The sequence below is a fragment of the Lithobates pipiens genome, unplaced genomic scaffold, assembly GCF_037356315.1.
Source record: "Lithobates pipiens isolate NorthernLeopardFrog02 unplaced genomic scaffold, aLitPip1_a1.2 Scaffold_18, whole genome shotgun sequence".
NCBI classification, from domain to species: domain Eukaryota; kingdom Metazoa; phylum Chordata; class Amphibia; order Anura; family Ranidae; genus Lithobates; species Lithobates pipiens.
Window position 1 is genome coordinate 368,562,360 of NW_027507758.1, and position 24,782 is coordinate 368,587,141.

At 44.7% G+C, this 24,782-nt stretch overlaps 1 protein-coding gene across 2 annotated transcripts in view; it reads left to right on the forward strand.

Moving 5' to 3' along the window:
* ECEL1 (endothelin converting enzyme like 1) overlaps nt 1-24,782 on the forward strand; it is a 170,321-nt gene that overhangs the window by 51,463 nt on the left and 94,076 nt on the right. For both annotated transcript variants that reach the window (XM_077487643.1, XM_077487642.1), the window contains exon 3: nt 24,487-24,555. In XM_077487643.1, the coding sequence (XP_077343769.1) occupies nt 24,487-24,555 (69 nt within the window). The remainder of the gene's footprint in view (nt 1-24,486; nt 24,556-24,782) is intronic.

A 24,782-nucleotide genomic window follows, 5' to 3' on the forward strand; every position in this document is an offset into this window, starting at 1 on the left:
GAGGGGCTCCCACCATCCCTGTGCTGTGCTGACTTCCTCCTGGGGGTTCTTATTATGAGGGGATCACACCATCCCTGTGCTGTGCTGACTTCCTCCTGGGGCTGCTTACGGTGCTGCTGTCAGCGCTGTATGTCACGGAGCTGCTGTCAGCGCTGTATGTCACGGAGCTGCTGTCAGCGCTGTATGTCACGGAGCTGCTGTCAGCGCTGTATGTCACGGAGCTGCTGTCAGCGCTGTATGTCACGGAGCTGCTGTCAGCGCTGTATGTCACGGAGCTGCTGTCAGCGCTGTATGTCACGGAGCTGCTGTCAGCGCTGTATGTCACGGAGCTGCTGTCAGCGCTGTATGTCACGGAGCTGCTGTCAGCGCTGTATGTCACGGAGCTGCTGTCAGCGCTGTATGTCACGGTGCTGCTGTCAGCGCTGTATGTCACGGAGCTGCTGTCAGCGCTGTATGTCACGGAGCTGCTGTCAGTGCTGTATGTCACGGAGCTGCTGTCAGCGCTGTATGTCACGGAGCTGCTGTCAGCGCTGTATGTCACGGAGCTGCTGTCAGCGCTGTATGTCACGGTGCTGCTGTCAGCGCTGTATGTCACGGAGCTGCTGTCAGCGCTGTATGTCACGGAGCTGCTGTCAGCGCTGTATGTCACGGAGCTGCTGTCAGCGCTGTATGTCACGGAGCTGCTGTCAGCGCTGTATGTCACGGAGCTGCTGTCAGCGCTGTATGTCACGGTGCTGATGTCAGTGCTCTGTATTACGGTGCTGCTGTCAGTGCTCTGTATCTCCTGCACCCTCTTGTTTGCCTACCCTGGTCCCTGACCTTCCCTCTCCTCCATTGCCTTCATTAGCTCCATAGTCCTGAATTGTCAGAACAATTTCCCAAATAAAAAAAAAATGCTTGTAGTTATCGATCCCAAATTCACCTCATACATGTATTATGCTATTGTCCAGGTGGTGGGACTACGTGCTACCCCCTAATAATTACCCCGTGGCCGCAAATTCGACCTAAAGGTTTGCGAAATTCGCCTCCCATTGAAGTCAATGGAGCCCGCGGCGAACGGTCGTTTTCGCGAACGTTTGTGTCCGTTCGCGTTTCGCGTTCGCGAAACGTCCCGTCGGAAGTTCGTCCATCACTAGCAGCTATTGAACTTCCTTTTTCTCGTCCCGTCGTACGTGTTGTATGTCACCGCATTCTAAACCATCGGACTTTGGTGTCATTGTGTGTAGGCAAGCCCGTTTCAATGGAACTCCATCGGAAAAACTGTCAGAGTTTATTCTGACGGAAACACCGGTCGTGTGTACACGGCATTAGAGTGAAATCAATTGATCCTCAAAAACTAGCCAAGGTAGCTATACCTGGCAAGTAAATTTAGGCGCAACCCTGCCTATACTCCTGAGGGGTGCTACAAATATAAGATTGGGCATCGCAGGCATACATCAAATTTGCCAATTATAGAGGTCTAGAGAAAGTTGAAGCACTCTGCTGATACATCTAGAACTGACCTCCAGTTCTACGTTTATGGATCAAAAGGGAGTGAATTGTAAGCACACCCTACACCAGTGATGGCGAACCTTTTTGAGCCTGAGTGCCCAAACTGCAACACAAAACCAACTTATTTATTTCAAAGTGCCAACATTGTAATTAACGATAGAGGGGGGCTGTGAGCGAGAGAGAAGGCAGAGAGAGAGAGGGTGAGAGAGAAAGAGATTGTGTGTGTGTGTGTGAGAGAGGGGGGGTTGAAAGAGAGAGGGGGTGTGTGTGAGAGAGGGGGGGTTGAGATAGAGAGAGGAGGTGTAAGTGAGAAGGGGGTGTGAGAAAGAGCGGGGGAAAGGGAGGAGGGTGAGAGACGGGGGCTGAGAGAGGGGGGACAGAGAGAGAGAGGGGGAACAGAGATGGGGGGGTTGAGAGACAGGAAGGGATGGGGGCTGAGAGCAGAAGGGGGGCTGAGAGAGAGGGAGGGGGCTAAGTGAGATGGGGGCTGGGGGAGATGAGAGAGAGACCTCTAGCTCTGTCTCTCTGCCTCTAGCTCTGTCTCTATCTGCAGTCCCTACTCTGCCCCCTTGTCCCAGTCTTTGTCTGCAGGTAGTCTATGTATGATTGTGCCGGTACCTTCCATGCCAGTCTCCGTCCTTGATGCGGGGGAGCTCTCTGCTCTGTTCCATCCAATGGCTCCTTCGCAACCTGCGCCTCCCACCTGTCCTTGTCTTCTGGTCCCTCAGTCAGCCTGTTCTCAGGGCCTCACTGTTGAAGAGGAAGTTTGAGGAGTCCAGGCACCAGGGATGCTGTTCCCGCTGCTCGCCTATTTGGGGGTCAAGGAAGCGGTGAAGCTCTTCTCTCCCTCCCGTGCTCTCAGGCCTGTCCCTTTCCCCGCGGAGGCTGCAGGGCCACCTACTCACTCGTGCACATAGATTCCTGCACCTCGCCGCTGCTTGTTACCGCATTTTCACCGCCATGAACGTGTACTCTCTCGCGTGCCCACAGAGATGACTCTGCGTGCCAGCTGTGGCACGTGTGCCATGGGTTCGCCATCACTGCCCTACACTAAGGCGACAACATGCAGTCCATTAGCATGCAGTCCAACAATACCTTATTATACACAGATGTGTGATACTGACAGTGTTCAACATGATGTGTAGATGTCTGGCCTATGCTGATTGAATATGGATCACTGCATATTTCACTTGCTCACATTCAGGCTCTTGCATACCACTGCTGTTTCCTGACATTGTTTTGGAACCAGTCATCTTGTTATTACTGTGTTCAGACCTAAGGTACCTGATTCAGAGAAGAGTATGCTCATAAAAACAAATCACATGCAATACACAACACATAAATGTTATGCTCCTTATACCATTGTTTGCGTTTAAAATAAAAGTGAATAACAGATGGAAAACCACAGGTGGCCCTCTGTGTTTCACATTCTTGCCTTGCTTACACGGCTCTAAATTTGCTTCCTCATTGCATACACATTGATAAACAATACTTTGCATCTCACTGTAGGCAGATTCTAACTCTGCCTTCCGATTATTATCTTTCTTTCACACAGAAGCATAGTGTTATTTACATTTTAGGACTGATTGTTTAAAATGACAAGAGGTGGTAGCAAGTAAAACTGGGCCGAGTTTACTGAAGTATAAAGTGGGATGAGGTGCTATTGTGAAACAACCAGTTGTGTTGGATGGGGACAATTGTCTCCTCGAGGTGTATCTTTCTGGTTCAACAAAGTAAATGAAAGATCTTACAGCCACTCTCTGCAATTTAGAAGAAAACTTCAGATCCACTTGGGAGCCCAGGAAACATTACACCCATACTACATAGTACTGAAAAACACTAATAGGAACCTAGAGCTACATTCTCCCCTTCACCCACCCACCCCTATCATCATCACCACGTGTCCAAACACAACTTTGATTGCAATCATTATTACACTATGACAATTTTACAATTTATTGAGACATTCTGGGATTACCCTGAATACTACCCCCTCTCTAACTTCTTTTTCTTATCCTTTTTTTCTCTTGTTCTTTCACCTTTTTTCTTCCCCCTCCTGCCTTCCCCTTTACCACCTTAGACCAATGATCCAGCTCACACTTCATCTCACCCTCAGCACTTCAAACCCTTGGAAATGGGCTCAGTAGCAGCTTACACTCATTGGCATCATTTTACAAAGCTTGTAATATTAGTGTATTTTTGTAAGAATGTTTCTATGTCGGTGTGTTTTTCATTTACTTACATAGAATTGAAAATGGATACTGTACAATGATGGAACCTACCTTACCTGCTATTGTAAACATTACCGTTCATACACAGAGGACCATTCTTGCGTTATATAGTTAACAGTTAAAGCCTACATGAGATTTTAGTGATTTGGTCTACAGAAACTTTAAAGCTGAACTTTGGTCAGCTATAAATAGATCCATTAGGGTAACCTTCCTGTAAACTAAGGTTCTAAAGATCCTTGCCTCTAGTTCCTGTATGCATGACCACTCCAATGAAGCCATTTCTCCTCTCTGACCATGTGGCTGCCCTTCCACTGATGTTATGAGTAACAATGCAGTACCCGCAACCAGGACCATGGATAAGGGGGTACCACTGGTCCTCCTGTATAGGGCATGGGCCAGCAGGGGGGCCCAGGCAGAAGGGTAAATTGGGTGTTGGCAGTGAGGGTGATTGGGGGTGTAAGGGGCAATTATTGAAACCAATCCCCTGTATGCAGCAGCTGAAAGCTGGCTTTTCTCCTCTCCCTCCCTGTGGCTTTCAGCTGCTGCAGAGAGAACCATATGGGGAATCAGTTCCAGTAATTGCCCCCCCTGCCACAATGATCACCTTCCCTGTGCACCATTTGTTTCCCCCTACTGCCCAGGCCCCCCTTTGTGCCCCTACCCCTACAGTGCTGCCAGATTCCCTCCTTTCCTTCCCGCCAGGAGCTGCAAGCACACAATAGGATCCTTCAAGATGGAGAGTGGGGGAAGGGTCCAGTAAATATGTCATATTTACCAGCCCCTTCCTTTCCTGTATGAACACAATAAGTGATTGATTGCAGCTACTGATCACTCACTGTGTTCATTCATACCTGAAACATAGGCTGTATGGGGCCTTGTGGTTCCTAATTGACGATGACTATGAAGGTTTAAGGGCTGAAGTGGGAATGAAGACAAGCACCAGCTGCCATAGAGTGGGATGGGGGCTAATGGATATTTGTTCATGGCTGACAGGAGTTAAGCAAACAGGTGATGTTACTCTGCCTCTAAATTGAAAAAGAATGCTAGAGATGCCCTGTAGTAATATCATTGCAATAAAATTTCAGTTTCTATCATTCTTCTTTTGTTCAGCCTTGGCTCCCCATTCTTATTCCATTTCATTTGCATTACAAAGAAGAAGAATCTTGATTTTATTTTGCAGAAATATTCCCTGTACATTTCTACTATCAGTTCTGGTTTTGTTACAAACCTTTAGAATATTTGAACAAGAGATTGAAGATTGGGAAGGGATATCCTTCTTCTAAGGGTTAAATCTAGGACAGATGTGACAGTCGTGGCTGTGATGTATTGATTTTTACTGATATCATTTGTGAGGTCAGATCTCTATCCTGGGAATGAGGCTAAGGATGATGTACCTTCCAATCATCATAAATGTCACATAGTAGGCTTACTGGAATTAGCAGAAGGGAAGTTCTTCCCGAGTAAGAGCTGTTCTTTATGAAACGCATAAAAAAAAATGGAAACGCATGCTCCTTTCCATCTAGCAGCGACATGCAGATACATGTATCTTTATGCAGTTTTTAAAGGTTTACATTTGTAACAGTGGGCACAATTCACTAAGTGATATTTTACCACATCCGAGTATATAGTAAAATAACGCACAACGTTCCGGAAAAAAAACTGCGAAATTCACAAAGAAACTCTCCTTAAAATCCTGCATGCTTTATCTTTCTGAAGTATGCCTTAAATACTGCATGAAACCATGCGCTAAGTTATCGCAGGCATCTGATATGATGCTTTTCCAAAAAAAAGCGTAAGATTGCCAGCAATTTAGTCATGGCTGGTATGGCATGGCTTCTCTGGGTTGAGGACTCAAGGTAAACTATGAGTTGGGTATAAAGCTCCATGATAAATGGCTTGGATAACCTGAACTTCTGCAGGGTATCAGCATCCGTGAATTGATCCGCAGTGTGCGCTCCTTAAAACTTCTTTCCTTTAAAAGGACCACCAGATCTTCTCCTCCTCCTCCTCTTCTACATTGATTTACATTCCAGGAGACTGGATTCAAAGGGCTCCATCCTCTTTGCTATGCCTTCTGACAGCCTCTAGAAACAACTCCGTAAATCGAGCTGACTGATCCAGCTTGCACTTTCCTGTCTATTTTTTAAATCAATCACTGGGGGGTCTGACCATTGCCATAGTTATCGCAAGCTTGGAGCACTACTTCAGTACCACATGCATGTATTCATTTATTTATTTCCATTCGTGAATTGACTTTAATACCATTATATGTGGTATTTAACCCTTTCCCGACCATCCCCTATAGTTGTACTGCGGCAGGTTGGCTCCCCTGGGCGAATCGACGTAGCTATGCGCGTGCATAGCTACCCGATGGTTGCGATGACCGCTGGGCACCCATGATTGCTCCACACAGAGACAGAACGGAGATCTGTCAATGTAAACAGACAGATCTCCATGCTGTCAGGGGTGAGGAGAGCGATCTGTTGTTCATACTAAGTATGAACAACAGATTGCTCTCCTCACCCAGTCAGTCCCCTCTCCCCACAGTTAGAATCACTCCCTAGAGAACACATTTAACCCCTTGATCGCCCCCTAGTGTTAACCCTTCCCTGCCAGTGACATTTATACAGTAATCAGTGAATTTGTATAGCACTGATCTCTGTATAAATGCCAATGGTCTTAAAAATGTGTCAAAAAATGTCCTATCTGTCGGCCACAATGTCGCAGTCCCTATAAAAATCGCTGATCACCGCCATTACAAGTAAAAAAAATAATAATAATAATTAAAATGCCATAAATATTTCCCCTATTTTGTAGATGCTATAACTTTTGCGCAAACCAATCAATATACACTTACTGCGATTTTTATTATCAAAAATATATAGAAGAATACATATTGGCCTAAACTGAGGAAAAAATTTGTTTTTTAAAAAAAATTGGGGATATTTATTATAGCAAAAAGTACAAAATATTGTGTATTTTTCAAAATTGATGCTCTTTTTTTGTTTATAGCGCAAAAAATAAAAACCGCAGAGATGATCAAATACCACCAAAAGACAGCTCTATTTGTGAGGAAAAAAGGACATCAATTTTGTTTGGGGACAATGCCACACGCCCGCGCAATTGTTAGTTAAAGCAATGCAGTGTCGTATCACAAAAAATGGCCTGGTCGTTGAGCAGCCAAATCTTCCGGAGGTGAAGTGGTTAACAAGCGTTTTTGGTGTTTGCACTAAATACCGCAAACGAGCAATAATAAATTTACATTTTCATTATCACATGTGTTAAGTGGTCACGTGACCATCATAACTCATGTGATAACCTATAGTGAATTGTGCTCAGGAATTCTACAAACTGCAATCGTGCTACCATATTTGTCAAAGAGTTTGAACATACTGCACACAATATTTTTAACCACTTCAGCCATGGGTGATGTATCCCCTTAATGACCAGCCCATTTTTTGGGATATGGCACTGCATCGCTTAAACTGACAATTGCGCAGGCGTGCAATGCTGTACCCAAACAAAATTGATGTCCTTTTTTTTCCCCCCACAAATAGAGATTTCTTTTGGTGGTACTGTATTTGATGACCTCTGCGTTTTTTTTTGGGGGGGGGGGGGGGAAGGGGGTTTGTGCTATAAACAAAAAAAGAGCGACAATTTAGAAAAAAACCAAACATTTTTTACTTTCTGCTTTAAAACATTTCCCCCCCCCCCCCAAAAAGTAAAAAAAAATATGTATTCATCAGTTTAGGCTGATATGTATTCCGCTACATGTTTTTGGTAAAAACATTGCAATAAGCATATATTGATATTGTCTACAAAATAGAGGATAGCTTTATGGCATTTTTATTATTATTATTTTTAAAAATTTTTTACTAGTAATAGCAGCAATCAGTGATTATTAACGGGACTGCTAAATTACGGCAATCAGATCGGACACCAAACTGACATTTTTTACACTTTTTTGGGAACCAATGACATTATTACAGTAATGAGCGCTAAAAATATGCACTGTTATTGTACTAATGACACTGGCAGGGAAGTGATTAACATCAGGGGCGATCAAGGGGTTAAATGTGTTCCCTGGTTGTGTTTTCTAACTCTATGGGGGACTGTGTGACTAGGGAAACTCACAGATCCACCTTTCTGCTTAGCAGAAAGACAGGATCTGTGTGATCTCCCCTGTCAGAAAGGAGATCTGCCTTGTTTACACAGGCAGATCCCCGTTCTGTCTCTCCGGGGAACGATCGCTGATTGGCTCCCCTGCTGGCCAATGGGAGCGTGCTCGCACCCAAGAAATTGAGTTCACAAGATGACGCACACTTATGGCGATTTGCAGGAGCGACGCAACCTGCCGTAATATAATGACGGCGGGTGGTCGGCAAGTGATTAATTAGTAAAGCTTCATGATGAAGGTAACCGGGCCTTTTGTTATCAGCATGTTTATATAGGGGGAATCCAATTTCTGATTTATTTTCAAGCCTACAGAACAAATTATGTTTAAAAGTTGATTTATTGGTTATTGAAGCTACACAGATAGTTCTTGATTTAATCCAACCAAAAAAATAGGCCTTACTGAAATATCCAGAATGAAGCCTATTGTGTATATAATATTTGAATAATTAAATGCTCACAATGCCAGTACTATGAAAAGTATTTTTCTCTATGACCTACTCATCAGGCGGTCAGAAGTTGATGAAAATATCTGCCAATTTAATAGACTACCCAGAAAGATTTAATTTTCTAATGTAGCATAAAATTAAAATGGAATTTGTGCAGTTCTTTGGTAGGTCACAAAAACCTCACCTGAGCTTGGTGTCCGAATAGTACAGCATGTCAGTCTGTATATTTCACTGAGCAGCATGCGAAGGAAGGTAAAGTGAAGTTAGGGCTCTGGCTCATCTCTGCTGGGTCCAGGAAGGAAGAAGGGAGGGGGATAGTTTGAAAGAGCCAACTGAGAGGGGGGTTCTGGCAAGCTCCGCAAAGGTCGCAGCGACCTTCAGAATCACTTTATAGATTATCTTTTTTCATACTGTATAATTTGTTCTAATGTCTTGGCTGGCTTCCCTCATAAGCACAGGCCAAGTGGTAGAGAAGTAGAAGCAGAAAAATATTTCAGAACTGTGAGAGAAATGATGGGAGAGAGCAACAAAGGCAGTCTGCAAAGAATCATATGTGCCACACGTATACGTCAGATCAACGCACCGTGGAGAAACATTGAAATTAGCAGAAATATTACCATTTGTATGACTTTACCAAAACAGAAAAAGCAGAGGCGCACCAATGGTGACATTATCATTTAAAGAACTGATTAGAGCAAATGATATAAACCTCACACAACTGCGCTAAACTGTGTTAGTTACCTTTTTTCTATTTTAATACGGACTTTTAAGTATTATTACTGATATTGATACCTATATAAAGGGTTTATTAATCCTCTGGGCCACCTTAGATTTAATCAATCTACCAGTTTATCATAACTCAGTAGAAACTGTAAAGCAGCCTTAACTTGCGTTTGCTGATTGAAATTTTCATTGGCCTCTATGAATTGAGTACAATTCCATCTCCTGGTCATATGGATCTCCTCGAACAGCCAGTAATTGCTTGACATGAGGTTATTTACTTTGTGGCCTGTTTATAATAGGTCAAAAAGGATATTGCGTTGTGTTTATTGGGCATTATTGATCTCTACAATGTTCAAAAAAGTCAACGCTGGACTGCGTGCAGAGTTTTATTTCTTGAAAATCAAGTGGTCTGGTTTATAGCAGAAATCTAACATGTTTCAGCTTTTAAACCCTTAAGCCTCGTACGCACGATCGGACTTTTCAACAACAAAACCGTGGAATTTTGTTCGATGGGTGTTGGCTCCAACTTGTCTCGCATACACACGGTCACTTAAATGTTGGCCAACAATTACGAATGTAGTGACCTACAAGACGTACGTGATATCTCCATTACGAAAGCTAGTTTTACAAGACTGATCGCTTCCGGCTCGTTCTTGATTCCGAGCATGTGTGTTTGTACATTGGACTTTTGTCCGACGGACTTGTGTGCACACGATCAGAAAGTCCGACAACACACATTTGTTGGTGGAAAATTTGAGAGCATGCTAGCCAACATTTGTTGGCGGAAAGTCTGACAACAAATGTCCGATGTAGCATACACATGGTCGGGCTTACCGCTAACAAGCTCACATCCAACATTTCCCATCGGAAAAAAAATTATGATGGCATTACTCATCATAATTGTGGCTTTGTAAGCTGAAACATGTTAGCCTTCTGCTGCAAACTAGACCACTTATGCCACGAACACACGACCTGACTTTCAGGCAGACTAGGTCCGATGGAATCAATCCGTCGAACAATCCGATCGTGTGTGGGCTAATCCGATCGTTTTTTAACATAAAAAATGTGACGGACCTAGAAATAGAATATGTTTCAAATCTGTCCATTGGACTCAATTCCTATCGGGAAAACCGTTCGTCTGTATGCTGGTCCGACGGACCAAATACGACGCAAGTGAAGCTATTAGCTACTGGCTAGTGATGGACGAACTTCCGACAGGATGTTTCGCGAATGCGAACCGCGAACATGGCCAAAAGTTGCGGCTCACGGCGGACCCCGTTGACTTTAATTGCAGGCGAACCTTAAAAACCTCCAGGTCATATTTTCAGCCACAAAATACTTACCAGCTGTGGCACACATAGTTCTACAACATGGACACTGATATAAACAAAAGTATTAAGTGAATCTGGGATCAACAATGACAAGCATTCTTTTTTATCTGTGAAATTTTGACAATTCAGGAGTGCATGAAGGCCATAGAGGAGAGGCAAGGTCAGGCAGGCTATGAAGGGGGTGCAGGAGATGATCAATGGTGCCACAGTCAGGGCAGCGCAGTCCTGTGCCAGTTTCCCAGTGTGCCAAACTGTGCTTGAGCCCATCCCTCTGCCGGCACTGCCTGCTGATTGGCTTCTCTGCTGCTATCTCCCTCACTGTCTGAAACCAGCACCGCGATAGAGACTGAGCACTGACACCAGCACCATGATAGAGAGCACTGACACCAGCACCTTGATAGAGAGCACTGACACCAGCACTGAGATAGAGAGCACTGACACCAGCACCGAGATAGAGAGCACTTCTGCAATTTCCCACATTGGCTCAAGCCTGTTGCTCCTGCCCTACCCCACCACCCCTGCGGAAGGGCCTGCCTCTTCCTCTGCCTGTCATTTTTTAAATGATCCTGTGACAAAAGTCTCTAGAGAAGTGCAGTATATGTGGAAGAAGGTATATAACACTTCAATCTGTCGTTTTGGGGGGCCACTGATCTATCACACCAGTTATAATACTTTTTTCTAATTGCGTTTGTCACTCTTTGTAGTATCGCTGCAGAACCGCTCAGCAGTCACAATGCTGCACAGTGGAAATGCACTATACTATGCTTTCTATATTTGAAAGTATTTTATACGTGTATTACACCCCTATATACTGCACACCAAATAGTACAACTATACCAGTCCTTAAAAGGACCTTTGTGGACCTAATAGTAGCTAGCTAGTGAATTGCAGACTGTCCCTGCTCCAAAAACCAAACTGTCCCTACACTGAGAAACGACAGCTGCAGAATCGGTCAGCAGCATTGCATGCAGTGCACTATAATATGCTTTCTATATTTGAAAGAAAGTATATTATACGTGTATTACAACCCTATATACTGTACACCTATACCAGACCTTAAAGGACCTTTGTAGACCTAGTAGCTAGTGAATTGCAGACTGTCCCTGCTCCAAAATCCAAACTGTCCCTACACTGAGAAACGACAGCTGCAGAATCGGTCAGCACTGCATGCAGTGCAATATAATATGCTTTCTATATTTGAAAGAAAGTATATTATACATGTATTACAACCCTATATACTGTACACCTATACCAGTCCTTCAAAGGACCTTTGTGGACCTAGTAGCTAGTGAATTGCAGACTGTCCCAGCTCCAAAAACTGAACTGTCCCTATACTGAGAAACTACAGCTGCAGAATCGGTCAGCTGTCACATACCTGGTGGTTGAGCCCACGGATGCTGGGAGTGGCAACTCGTATTCCTCCGGCTCAGGAACTCCTGGTAGAGAGGACAGAGGTTCGAGAGCGCGGAAGGGGCACAAGCGCCTAGCAGGACACCGGTGCAAGGGCTAGTCTGGCTCCAGGAACTGAGGAGGACCAGATGCAGGCTGGAACTGGGGTCAGCAGGAAGCAGGAGCTGCAGGATTACACACGCTGGAGAGGCGGGGAAGGTGTCTTGTAGTACGGTTCACTCTGCAGACTTTCAAGCAGGTAGAGTAGAATACTGGAAGGCAGGAACAGTAGTGGAACAGCAGGCTAGACGTAGTCGTGGACAGGCCGGGTCAGGAACAGGCAGGCAGGTAAGGCACCGAATCAGCAGGCAAGAGAATCGTCAGACAAGCTGGGGTCGTAGGCAGGCAGCAAGCAAGGAGTCGTCAGGGGTAAGCCAAGTCACAAGAGTAAGCAGGAATTAGACAGGTACAGGGGGGTCTCTTCAGGAACGCTGTAGACCAGACAGCAAGGAGGAGAGGTAACAGGTCCCTTTAAATAACCCCTTTGGCACCAAGAGCTGTGACGCCGTGCACTATATTTGAAAGAAAGTATATTATAAAAGTGTATTACAACCCTATATACTGTACACCTACACCAGTCCTTAAAAGGACCTTTTGTGGACCTAGTAGCTAGTGAATTGCAGACTGCCCCTGCTCCAAACACCAAATGGTCCCTCCCTACACTGAGAAAAGACAGCTACAGAATTGGTCAGCACTAAGCAACACAGCAGTGCACTATCATATGCTTTCTATATTTGAAAGAAAGTATATTATAAGTGTATTACAACCCTATATACTGTACACCTATACCAGTCCTTAAAAGGACTTTTGTGGACCTAATAGTAATAGCTAGTGATTACACTGACTGTCCCTGCTCCACACAGCATCCTTTCCCTACAATGACAAAAGACAGAATGTAAAATGGCCGCCAGATCAGGTCTATTTATAAGGTAGGGTGTATGTCCATGTGCTGAAATGTCTCAATTGGCTGTCCTGTACCCACAAGGATGCGTCATGTGTCATGGGTCAAAGTTCTTCACAATGTAAACAAATATGTCCGCCGCGAAAAGCGCCAGAAGTCCGCCGGTTTGGCGAATCACGAACCGCAAGGCCATCTCTACTACTGGCTATTGAACTTTAATTTTTAGTCCCATTTTATGTCATCACATTCAAAACGAATGGACTTTTGAAACGGACTTAGTCATGTGTGGGCAAGTCCGTTCATTCGGAAGGTCCGTCGGAACTCCGCCGAAAGGCCGTCAGGAAGACCATCGGACCTAGTCTGCCGGAAAGTCCGGTAGTGTATACGCAGCATTAGTGTTTAATAAACTCTGCAGATTATGTATGGACTCCAGTGTTTACTTTTTCAAGCACCTAAGGGGATGGGGCTGACAGGTCCCCAGCTAATAATATAATAGCAAGGAGTGGGGGAGGTGCTAACCCCAATTTTTTTTGGTGAGATCTCTACAATGTTGTCTATTTAAAAAGTTTGTGAAAATGTAATTTTCTACAATTTAAATACAATCCAGGATCCAAAGTGTAATCCAGGCATACCAGTTGAAAAATTCTGAAATGGGACAAGCATACCCTCCTTGAAAAAAGTCTACTTGGTAACAACATATTTTGCTTTATTTTTTTCTTTAATGCAAACATACTTTTACAAAGAAGTGATATGACTGGATCTACATGTGTAGCATTCAAATACAAGTATTAAGCATGTTGAACATTCTTTGGACAAGTGCCTTCTCTTCCTGTGGTTTTCTATAAGACTTTCTGTCTGGACACAAACTTTAATATCCTAGCTTCTTTTTAAGGTTCCCTTTTTTCTATTGCTGCCGGTAATTTCTTTTTTCAAACCACTGCTGTTCCTGACTCCCTGCTGGCTGCAAAGCATTCTGGGTCAATTAGGCAGCAGCAGGAAAATATGAGAAGTAGCAGCAGGAAAAGGAAATGAACATCCCAAATTTCATCCAAAAACTATTTGTTCTGAGAAAGTTTGATGTAGAATGTGTGACATTTCAAGTATAGTCACCATTTCTTCATTGTTTTTTTTTTTTCTGTTGTGTATTTGTTTAAAGTTGAATTTTAGCTGAAACATATTGTTTTGTTTTGTTTTGAATAGAGTGAGGAAGAGATAGAATCCATGTTGGATTTCTTTTTTTGGTTATTTCTTTTTATGTTGAGCAATGTCCTCTTATTTCCTATACAAATATTTTCTAGTTGTGACATGACATGTCCCCAGAGGGATATTTTTCCTCACCTCCTGGTCCAGTGTCATCACTTTCTGTCTCTGTAGGGACGGGGAAACAGGAGTAAAAACCCTAAAATAGGTTTCTACCCTTCCCGCTCTTGCTAAAAAAAAATAACTTTAAAGAATAATAGATGCACTAAAACTGGAGAGTGCAAAATCTGGTGCAGCTTTACACAGAATCCAATGAGCTTTCAGGTTTTATTGTCAAAGCTTAATTGAACAAGCTGAAGTTAGAAGCCGATTGGCTACCATGCACAGCTGCAACAGATTCTAAGCTCCAATTTTAGTAAATCTTCCCAATAGGCTTTGCTCTTCTGACAGCGGATTTAAAGCCTCAATCCAGAACAATTTCTGGTGGCCATGCCCTGCTTTAAATTCTCCTAACAGGAATTTCTAACAACAGCTGAGATAAGATTACATAGTAATATAACATACATTTATTGCAACTACTTAGTAGCCAGGAATAGAAAGGAGCATAGCCTAGTCAGGGCCGATGCTACCATTAGGCAGATTAGGCAGCCGCCTAGGGCACAACTGTGGCTGCTGTATACACAGCCTTATGTGTAGAGCTGGGTGTCGGTATGACAGGACAGGCAAGCACAAGGAGGGGGGAGGAGTGCGAAGAAGGTTTGGCTCAGGCACTGGGTAAAGCAGAAGGTTTTTGGTGGAGCCGCTCTACAGTACATATGTATGGGAGCGATCTGCATAGAGCAGCCTGGAAGTGTCTTCCGCCCAGCTACCGACACTCATCCTAGGCACTGACACACATAAAGTCCTACCTGGGGGGAGCCACAGATCCCGTGTATAAGGAGACACCAGTGGAGGAAAATACAGAGACTGGTGCTTGTAAATGCCCCCCTATACACACCGCTGACCCCAGAGGCTTTACATTGCAGCACATCCACCCCACTGACTGCTCTGCACATTGCGCTCTGTACACACTCAGCCTGCCCCCATTATAGGACCCAGTACACAGTTCCTTCGGCTTTCTGCAACTTTCAGGACAGGATGATATGGTACCAGCGTTCAGTTCAGCTTTTCCTGCTGATAACCCCGTGCTCCCCGCTGTTCCTCCCCTGGTCCCATTGCACAGGTCACATTGCGGCAGGATGGAAGCACAGGCTGTGGGTGAGTGATCAGTGTCCAGCTACACAATGCTATTATTGATATCAGTATTGTGCAGGGCGGTCAGTGTGTTGGCTCTCTTTAGGTTTCTCTCTCCTGCTGGTGACCACTCATAGAAAACACTGCCTACAGATCAGGCTGCTGCCGTACTAGTCCCTTTGGATTCTCCTGGTTACTGCTGATACTAGTGCAGCCTGGGGTGCAGCATTTACTAGAACTGGCCTGTATTTTCCTCCACTTGCAGCATCTGAAAACTGTCTTCTCCTCATCTCTCTTCCACCAGTAGTCAGCAGCTGCAGGAAGAAAATACAACCAATCGGTTCTAGTAAATGCGGCCCCCCCACCCGTCCAGAGGTCTTTACACCTGCTGTGCCCATTATTAGGGGTTCCCACCATCCCTGTGCTGAGTTCCCATGTCTGTACACCTGCTGTGCCCATTATGAGGGGTTAATTTTGTTTTTTTTTAAATCTTACAAACAACAACGTATATACAATAAAACCATAATAAATAAATATAACATATTTCCAAAATAATTGAATATGACTATACAAAACAAAAAAAACAAGAACATAATAAATGGTGCAAACCAAATTGCGCACAACATAATCCCTAAAGCCGCGTACACACGGGCGGATTGTATGGCCTACTTAGGCCGTCATACAATCCGACGGACAGTCCGTCATACTTTCGAATGAACGGACTTGACCACACACGGATGCACAAACAGTCCGTCGAAAGCTTGCGCGATGACGTGTACAGCACATACGACGGGACTAGAAATAGGAAGTCCAATACACAGCAATGCAACCTTCCACCGTGTAAATCCTTTCTGAGCATGCGCCATTCTTCCGTCGTACTAGCCTACTCACGAGCGGATTGTCTGCTGAAACCAAAGTATGACGGACAGAATTACGGAAATTCCGAAATACTTAGTACGCCAGACTGCACGCTGAAAAAGTCCGCTGAAGCCCACACACGAGCGGACTGTCCGCTGAAATGTGTTTCGACGGACTAAGTAGGCCATACAATCCGCCCGTGTGTACGCGGGAAGTCATCCAGGAGAACAAAGCTCTCATCTACACATATAGCAGAGGACTCAATGGACACCCCTGACGCACACCCGAGCTGACCACAAAGGGCTGCCTGACCCAACCATTAACCAGAGGAAAGCTTTCAGCCCCTTTGTACAAAATCTTGAGCCAATCAATGAAACCCTCTTTCAGGCCATATTTGCCAAGAAGGAGCCATAAGTATTCATGATTAACCCAATCAAAGGCCTTAGCCTGATCCAATGTCAGCAAAAATGTACCCCAACGCTGCTGAGAAAGTGCCAATCATTGAAGGATCTTTACCCTTTGACAGAAGTATCACTGCAGATTGCCTCATGGAGGGAGGGAGAGAACCCTCAGCCATTAAAAACCTCCACAAGGTAGGGAGTCAGGATCATCTTAAAACATTTATAAAATTTGGCTGTCAAACCATCTGGTCCTGGCGTTTTCTTGATGGCCAGTTTATCAATAGTCTGGATTACCTCATCTTCAATGATTTCATCTGTCAAATTCATCAAAGGAACATTACTTTCCAGAGAAAAAAAATCAAAAGACAAACCGCGCTGTCTAAAAAACACAACCGCAATTAGCTGCCTGCACAACGGAAAATCTATGTGGTAAAAGCAAAATAAAGTAATGGTCAAGTGCGGCGCTGTTAATGAAATATAGGTAAAGTGCTACAACCAATAAAAGACTGTATGCAATAACAAAGTATCTATATAAATATATACTGTGATAATTCAAATAAACAAAGTATCTGTGTAAATATAAACAGTGATAATCAAAATATGAATGTAATTAAACAATAATCAATAATGATTTATATTGTGCAAAAAATATAAAGTCCCATCTGTGCACACAAAATTCAAAGAAGTGTTGTAAAAACTCAAAAAGTGGGTGGTGACACTAATGGCGCGTACACACGATCAAACAATCCGGTGGAAAAGTCCGGCGGAAGTCCGCCGGACAATCCCCCTGTGTGTAGCCTCCGGCGGACCCAAAAGTACGGCGGACTTAGAAAGTAGTTTTGCACTCCAATCTTTCCATCGGACTCGCATTTCGGCGGACAATCCGACCATACGAGTGCCAGTCCGCCGTACTTTTGAAATGAACGGACTTTTCCTGCCCGGAGAAAAGACCGCTCATTTTGAGCGCGTCTCCAGGTAGCCGGGGCCAGCGACGCCCCCCCATGTTGAGGGCACGTGGCCTGGTACGGCTCAGGAGGGGGGGGACGAGCGAGCCGGCCGGGTAGCGTGCTCGGACAAGGGTCTGATGTGGAACTAGGGGGGACCCCCACGCCGATTTTTCGATGTAGGGATTCCCCTTTAAGTCCATACCAGGTGACAGGGCCAGCGACGCCTCCTTCGCTGGCCCCGGCTACCTGGAGACATGCTCAAAATGACTTTCCTCCGCGTGTGTGGGCGAGTCCGTTCATTTCAAAAGTAGGGCAGATAGTAAGGCGGACTTAGTATGCCATATGAGGCCGCGTACACACGCGGGGACTGTTCGCCCAACTTTGTCCGTCAAACAGTTTCGGCAAACAGTCCGCTCAAAATTAGCATGGACGGACATGGCCACACACGACGGACGAACAGTTTGCTGAAACCGTGCGCGATGACGTGAACGGCACGTACGACGGGACGAAAAATACGACGTCCTATACACTGCATTATAACTTTCGGCGTGAAAATCCTTTCTGAGCATGCGCGCAACTTTGTTTGACGAACAAGCCTACACACGAGGGGACTGTTCGCTGAAACAAGGTTTCAGCGGACAGTTTTTCGGAAATTCCGAAAAACCTTGTCCGTCAAACTGTCCGCTGAAACTGTCCGCTGAAAGCCCACACACGAGCGGACTGTCCGCCCAAACACTGTTCAGCGGACAAAGTTGGGCGAACAGTCCGCCCGTGTGTACGCGGCCTTAGTCCGCTGAAAAAGAGCCGTGTGTGGGCAAGTAGCCCGTTCGGAAAGTCCGGCGTACAGTCCGGCGGGAAGTCCGCCACACACGCGGAGGAAAGTCATTTTGAGCGCGTCTCCAGGTAGCCGGAGCCAGCGAAGGAGGCGTCGCTGGCCCCGGCTACCTGGAGACACGCTCAAAATGACTTTCCTCCACGTGTGTGGGCGAGTCCGTTCATTTCAAAAGTAGGGCAGATAGTAAGGCGGACTTAGTATGCCGCATTAGTCCGCTGAAAAAGTGCCGTGTGTGGGCAAGTAGCCCGTTCGGAAAGTCCGGCGTACAGTCCGGCAGGAAGTCCGCCAGACTAAATCCGCCGGATAGTCCGCTACATGTGTACGTGGCATAAAACTATCCACCGTAATAGAAGCAATGGTGCAAAAAAATTAAATCCTATAAGTCCATGAGTGCCGTAGATACTGGAAAAACAAGTGATTTGTCTGAAGATAATCACCACCTTATAGAATGAGGCTTACAGGAAGCGATGGACCCAACTAGGCTTATGCCCACTGAGTCATTAAGGCTTAACAGTGTAATCACACCTGAGGATGTTATATCTCCGAACTTCCATACATATCAGGCGTTTGAATTAGACGCTTCCATATGTGGATTGTAAAGGGATCCAAAATATAGTAGCCAGGTATACACTGTGAGTCTCTCCCAGGTTACATATACCAAAAAAGGAGGAAATGGAGCCACATAGTGTATTACCGTTATACAAAAAACGTTTATTCAATAAAAAATGGGTACTCACATGTGAGAAGACATAAAAGGCATGTACATTAAAATTCTGGCAACGCAGTGGCATCAGCAAACTCCTTCCGACGCGTCTTGCCTTAATAAGGCATCATCTGGGGATGAAAAACATTACTTTCCAGACCTCGTATAGAGTCCAAAAAAGCCAACATAATTATCCAATCAAGGTTCCTTCCTCCCAGGAGATCGGCATAGTATGACCTGACAACCTCCAGGATCCCTGAAATAGACTTCGTCAGAGAACCCGTACTGTCCTTCAGGCCATTGACCATATTAACTGCTACGCTCTGTTTACAGTTCTGGTAAGGGTCAGGCGAATTGTATTTCCCGTAATTCCTCTCCTGAACAAAAGAGGCGTGCCGGTCATATTGATGTCTCCTAAGGAGGAGCTTCACTTCAGAGCTTCACCCCAGAATCTCCTCCATTCGAAACAAGGCGGTCATGTTTCCTCTACAAGCGCTGGTAGGTGATATACTCATCTTGCTGCTTTTTTCTTCCTATGGCCTTGAAAAGCCCAACAGGCCACTGTTTTACAAGCTCCCACCATTCTGAATTACTGCTGCAAAAGTCTAGGCTCATTACCTGTGCTTGAAAAAAAATCCTCAAAGGATTGTCTTACTCTCTTGTCTTCCAGGAAGGCTGAATTCAATCTCTAGACACCCCTCCCCCTGTTGAAATCACCTCCCAAGATAACCTGCCGGGCCATGAAAGAAAAGGCTTAATCTTTGTAAAGAGGCATTTCCTGTCCCACTTTGTCTGGGGACCATATATGTTAATCGGGTGCAGGTCTTGCCCCCTCACAGAGACGTTCAAGACCATACATCTCCCAATATCTACCTCAATTACCCACCGACACGTTGCCATTCCAGAAAAAAGGACCGTAACTATAAGGCTCAGCTGCAAGAGACCAAAATGAGGGATCATGTCTCCACTCCTCCTTTGCCAGATGTATATCATCCAGACTACTCAGATGGGTCTCTTGCAAAAACAAAATGTCAGCATCAAACTCGCTGAGCAAAAATAAGGCCATATGACGAGCATTTACTGATCTTAAACTGGCAACATTAATGGTTGCCACTTTTAACAGAGCGGGAACTGCCATTAGGGTAATTGAGGCAGCCGTTTCTTAGTCTGACTACTCCCTCTCCCTGGAGAACCAGTGTGCTTCATTGCACCCTGGCCTCCTACATAGGGGATGTTGAACTCAACGAATCCCATTCATCATCATCATATGACAGTACTTCAAACTTATTTATTTACCAAAGGCAAAACTTTAGGACTTAAAGGTAACTGTACCTCTTTTTTTTTCTTTCTTTCTTACTTTCTTTCTTTTGCCCCTCCTCCTTTTATCCTCCAACCACTCCATATCATCCTTGGACAAACGGGAATCGACAGCCTCCCCACACCTATCCTCCCATTCACCCCCGCACTCTCCCTTTCCTTATCCACCACCAGGTCAGCCTCTTCACCATTCTCCCCACTCCTCTGCACCCCACGATCCTTAACAGAAACCTTGTAGCATCGAGGGAGGGGGACTGGCACTGCACTTGATGCACCTGCCTCAGCACCTCTTGCTGCCTCGGCAATTTTAGAAGACACAGACACAGAAGGATTGGACACATTCTCGGTAACTGAAACCTTACATGCAGACTGAGAAGACACGGGCATACTAGGCAAACGCACATACGGGGCACCACCGACTGGGAAGACACAGACATATTGGATATTGGCACAGACACAGACATATTGGGTATTGGCACAGACTCAGATGCACTCACAGGCACCCCAGCTGCTGAACTCTGAGCATCCTCCATGTCCAGGTGGAAGAACTCTCTCATGAGCTCAGGCTTATTTATTGTAAGGATGTCCCACCAGATTGCACAGATTGCACCTTATGATGTTGCAATCTTTTGCCAAATGCCCTACACCCTGACACAGCGAGCATTACATCACTGGACAGGAGGATGCAAGATGCCCTTTATCCCCACACTTATTGCATAGCTTTGGCTGGCCCGGGTAGAAGATGGTCAGCCTGTCCCTCCCCAAGAAAGCTGAGGATGGCAGATGCTGGACAACATTATCATTACTTTTAATTTGAACTGTATAGACCACGCCCCGATCCATATTCCCTGATCGTCCAAAATCTTCTTTAGGGGGCTCAGGACGTCTCCATACCTCCTCAACCATACAGATTAATCCCCTTGCAATATGGATTCATTGCGGACAAGAATTGTCACCATTTTAATAAGGGGCTGGCGTGATATAAGCTTGGGGATGAGCCCTTTCCAGTCCGGCAGACCCCTACACACATGCTCATATTTCTCTCAAAATATGTCCAAAGACTCCGGACGGATAAAGGACAAATCATACTCATAGGAACCTGCCGGACTGATCAGAGTAAAGATATCTGTGGGCCTAAACCCCATCTGCAGAATCTTATCCACCAGCCCTCCTATGTGGGGGAATTCCTCCTCCCTCCCATTTAAGTTGAACAACATTCCTCCTTTTAAACAGGGAAGAAGATAAAAAATTTCCATATTCCTTCCCTGCTTGCTCCCCCTTCCCAGATCCTGTAGCAGCAACACCAGCATACGTTTTTCTTACACAACCAGTAATTGCAGTCTTGTCCTTAGACAAATTCAAACCTGCTGGCAGAGGAACAGCTGCTGTGTCTGGTCTAGGCAAAGTCTCTGTATTGCCCATGGTGCTCCTAACTGCAGACTCTTCCCCCAGAAGCTGACAGTTACTTTCACCAATTTCATCTGAAGCTTTGTTTTCAGCAGGTAATTCAGACTGCATTGTATGCTGTACATTGTCTATGGGTCTGGGCTGAATGCCTGTAGCAATACAACCCTCAGCAATCCCATTGTCATTAATAAAGTTCACATTACCATCCTGCACATACACTGTACCTGCTTGCCGTGCTGTAACCTTTACAATGTCATGGCCGACAGTGGGATCAGGCTTCCTCCCAGCTGCTGCAGACTTCATGGTGGATCCTGCTTTCTCCATAGGTCTCTCTTTCACAGGGCGTGGAACGGTGTCCATCTCCTCATCATCATCCAGGGAAACTGCATCCCGAGGGGATTCCAACTTAGAGATGCCAGTACCTCCCTCAACCTCCTGCTCAGATGTTTGATATTGCAGCTGGGGAGGGAGGGGGACAGAGGCTTCCACCATTGAGCGCTCAGCAGATTCCTGAGGTGTTGAAGAGCTGGGCTTATCCTCTGGGCCCAATTTCCCACTCTCTGCTGACTCTGTCGGTACCTGCATCTCCTCACTGAGTGGGTCAATTCTTTCTGCTTCCTTACAGCTTGCCCCAAGTCCTTCAACTCAGTTCTCAGAGCCGGTCTCTTCTTGCTGTACACTTTGGCACAAATCTGTTTCTTCTTCCTGAATTCAGCCATCAAAACTACTAATTTCACCTCTTCCTTCTCAATCCGCTTCAGCTTACCAACAATGCTCTGTCTAAAGGCAGACATGGACTCATCTCTCCTTTGGCCAGGCCCAGTATCTTCCACAGGCTGAGGCCCAGTCACAGGCCTAGCCAGGGGGCCCCCGCCAGGGTCCTCCCCAGGATCCAGCATTCCTTCTGGAGCAGAGAAGCAACTCTAGCCCCAGGTCTCTGGAAGCACAGGAGCTAAGGAAAGAGCAACCTCACCCACACTGTCAAGGAGCAAAATGGCAGTTTCCCACAAACCCTCTGCTGAGTTCCCAGGTCCGTACACCTGCTGTGCCCATTATGAGGTGTTCCCACCATCCCTGTGCTGAGTTCCCATGTCCGTATACCTGCTGTCAAATTGATGTTTGTAGCGACGAGAGAATTTAAAGGAGCATGATTGGTGTTTTTTTTTTAAATGAACAAAATTGTAACTGTAATTGTAATTGTTTTGTAACTGATTTTCGTTCTGGAAAAATCATACATCACATGATAAAATCTGTTTAATACAACTAGATTTCCATCCAAATAGCAGGTCTGTATAAAATATTAAGGGCTTCCAAACAAATTAGTTGACCCATGATGTAAGAAAGAACAATTTTTCGTTCAAATGGAATTCTAACAGTATATATACATTCTCCTAGAATGTCAGGAACTTACCCACAGAACAAGGCACCTCTACTGAAACTTATTAACCCCTTCCCGACCAGGTTGACTTCCCTGGGCGAACCAACTGTAACTGTACGTCAGTTTGCCTTTTAAGCACTGGGGGGGGCATGTGCCCGGCGCTATAGCCGATGACCACTCCACACAGAATCAGAATGGAGATCTGTCAATGTAAACAGGCAGCTCTTCATCCTCTCAGGGGTGAGGAGAGCGATCTGTTGTTGAACAACGTTCGATCTCTTCACCCAGTCAGTCCCCCCCCCATTAGAATCACTCCCTAGGGAGCACAGTTAACGCCGTGATAGCCCCTTAGTGTTAACCCCTTCCCTGCCAGTGACATTTACACAGTAATCAGTGCATTTTTATAGCAGCCAATGGCCCCAAAAATGTGTCAAAAGTGTCCGATCTATCTGCCATAATGTCATAGTCCCGATAAAAGTCACTGATGACTGCCATTACTAGTAAAAAATGATAATAATTATAAAAATGCAATAAATGTTACCCTAGTTTGTAGTTGCTATAACTTTTGCGCAAACCAATCAATATGCGCTTATTGCGATTTTTATTACCAAAAATATGTAGAAGAATAAATATTGGCCTAAACTGAGGAAAAAATTAGCTTTTTAAAAAAAAAATTATTGGGGATATTTATTATAGCAAAAAGTACAAAATATTGTGTTTTTTTCAAAATTGTCACTCTTTTTTTGTTTATAGCGCAAAAAACTAAAACCGCAGAGATGATCAAATACCACCAAAAGAAAGCTCTATTTGTGGGAAAAATACGTCAATTTTGTTTGGGTACAAAGTTGCACGACCGCGCAATTGTCAGTAAAAGCGACACAGTGCTGTATTGCAAAAAATGGCCTGATCATTGAGCAGCCAAATTTTCCAGGGCTGAAGTGGTTAGAGAGGGGGGCTTTGAAGGTGTAGATAAGAGGGCTGGGAACCCAGGAGGCAATTAACACACAACCATCCATCAAATCCCATAACCTGAGTCACAGAATTCTTTGCTAAACTGAAGATTTCCATTATACACCATCAGTTTATGGACTTTGCCAGTAATTTACAGAACAGTCATTCATATAAGTAGATACTGCTCCATAGGTAGGCAGAGTAAAAGTAATGTTGCCTATAAAAGCGTATAACCAGAACAGCTTAGTAATTTAACGCATATGACAGACTTTTCTTCACGTTTATCTCTGTAAGAGCTTTCATAAATTCCCAAAGGAAAGACTCGTTCTGGTTATCTCTTGAAAGAAAAGTAATGATAAGCACCTATACTTATGAAAATAATTAAAAGCATATTTTTCATTCATGCATTTACTCAGTAGCTAGAAATAACCCCTTCCTAGGATCTGTATCCAGCACAAAAGAGTCATCAGTTCTTTCCATATATAATATATTTTTTTTTCCCTAACAGATTGACCAAGATGGTCTAACGTTGCCAGAGAGAACTCTGTATTTAGGACAAGATGAAGACAGTGAAAAGGTACAATAGTGAATATTAAATTTCATTTGCTAATTCAAAAAATCCAATTCTGTTTCAAATAACAATTTTTTCAAGTTTAATTATTGAGTAAACTTGTAAAAATAATGTGATCATTGTCAGTATGAAGAAAGACAGTTCCATTAGAGAATCGAATTATAAGGATTTAGCTGTCAGCTATGATACAAATTTTATTCATTACCAAAATAAATTTAGAAACAAAATCATCT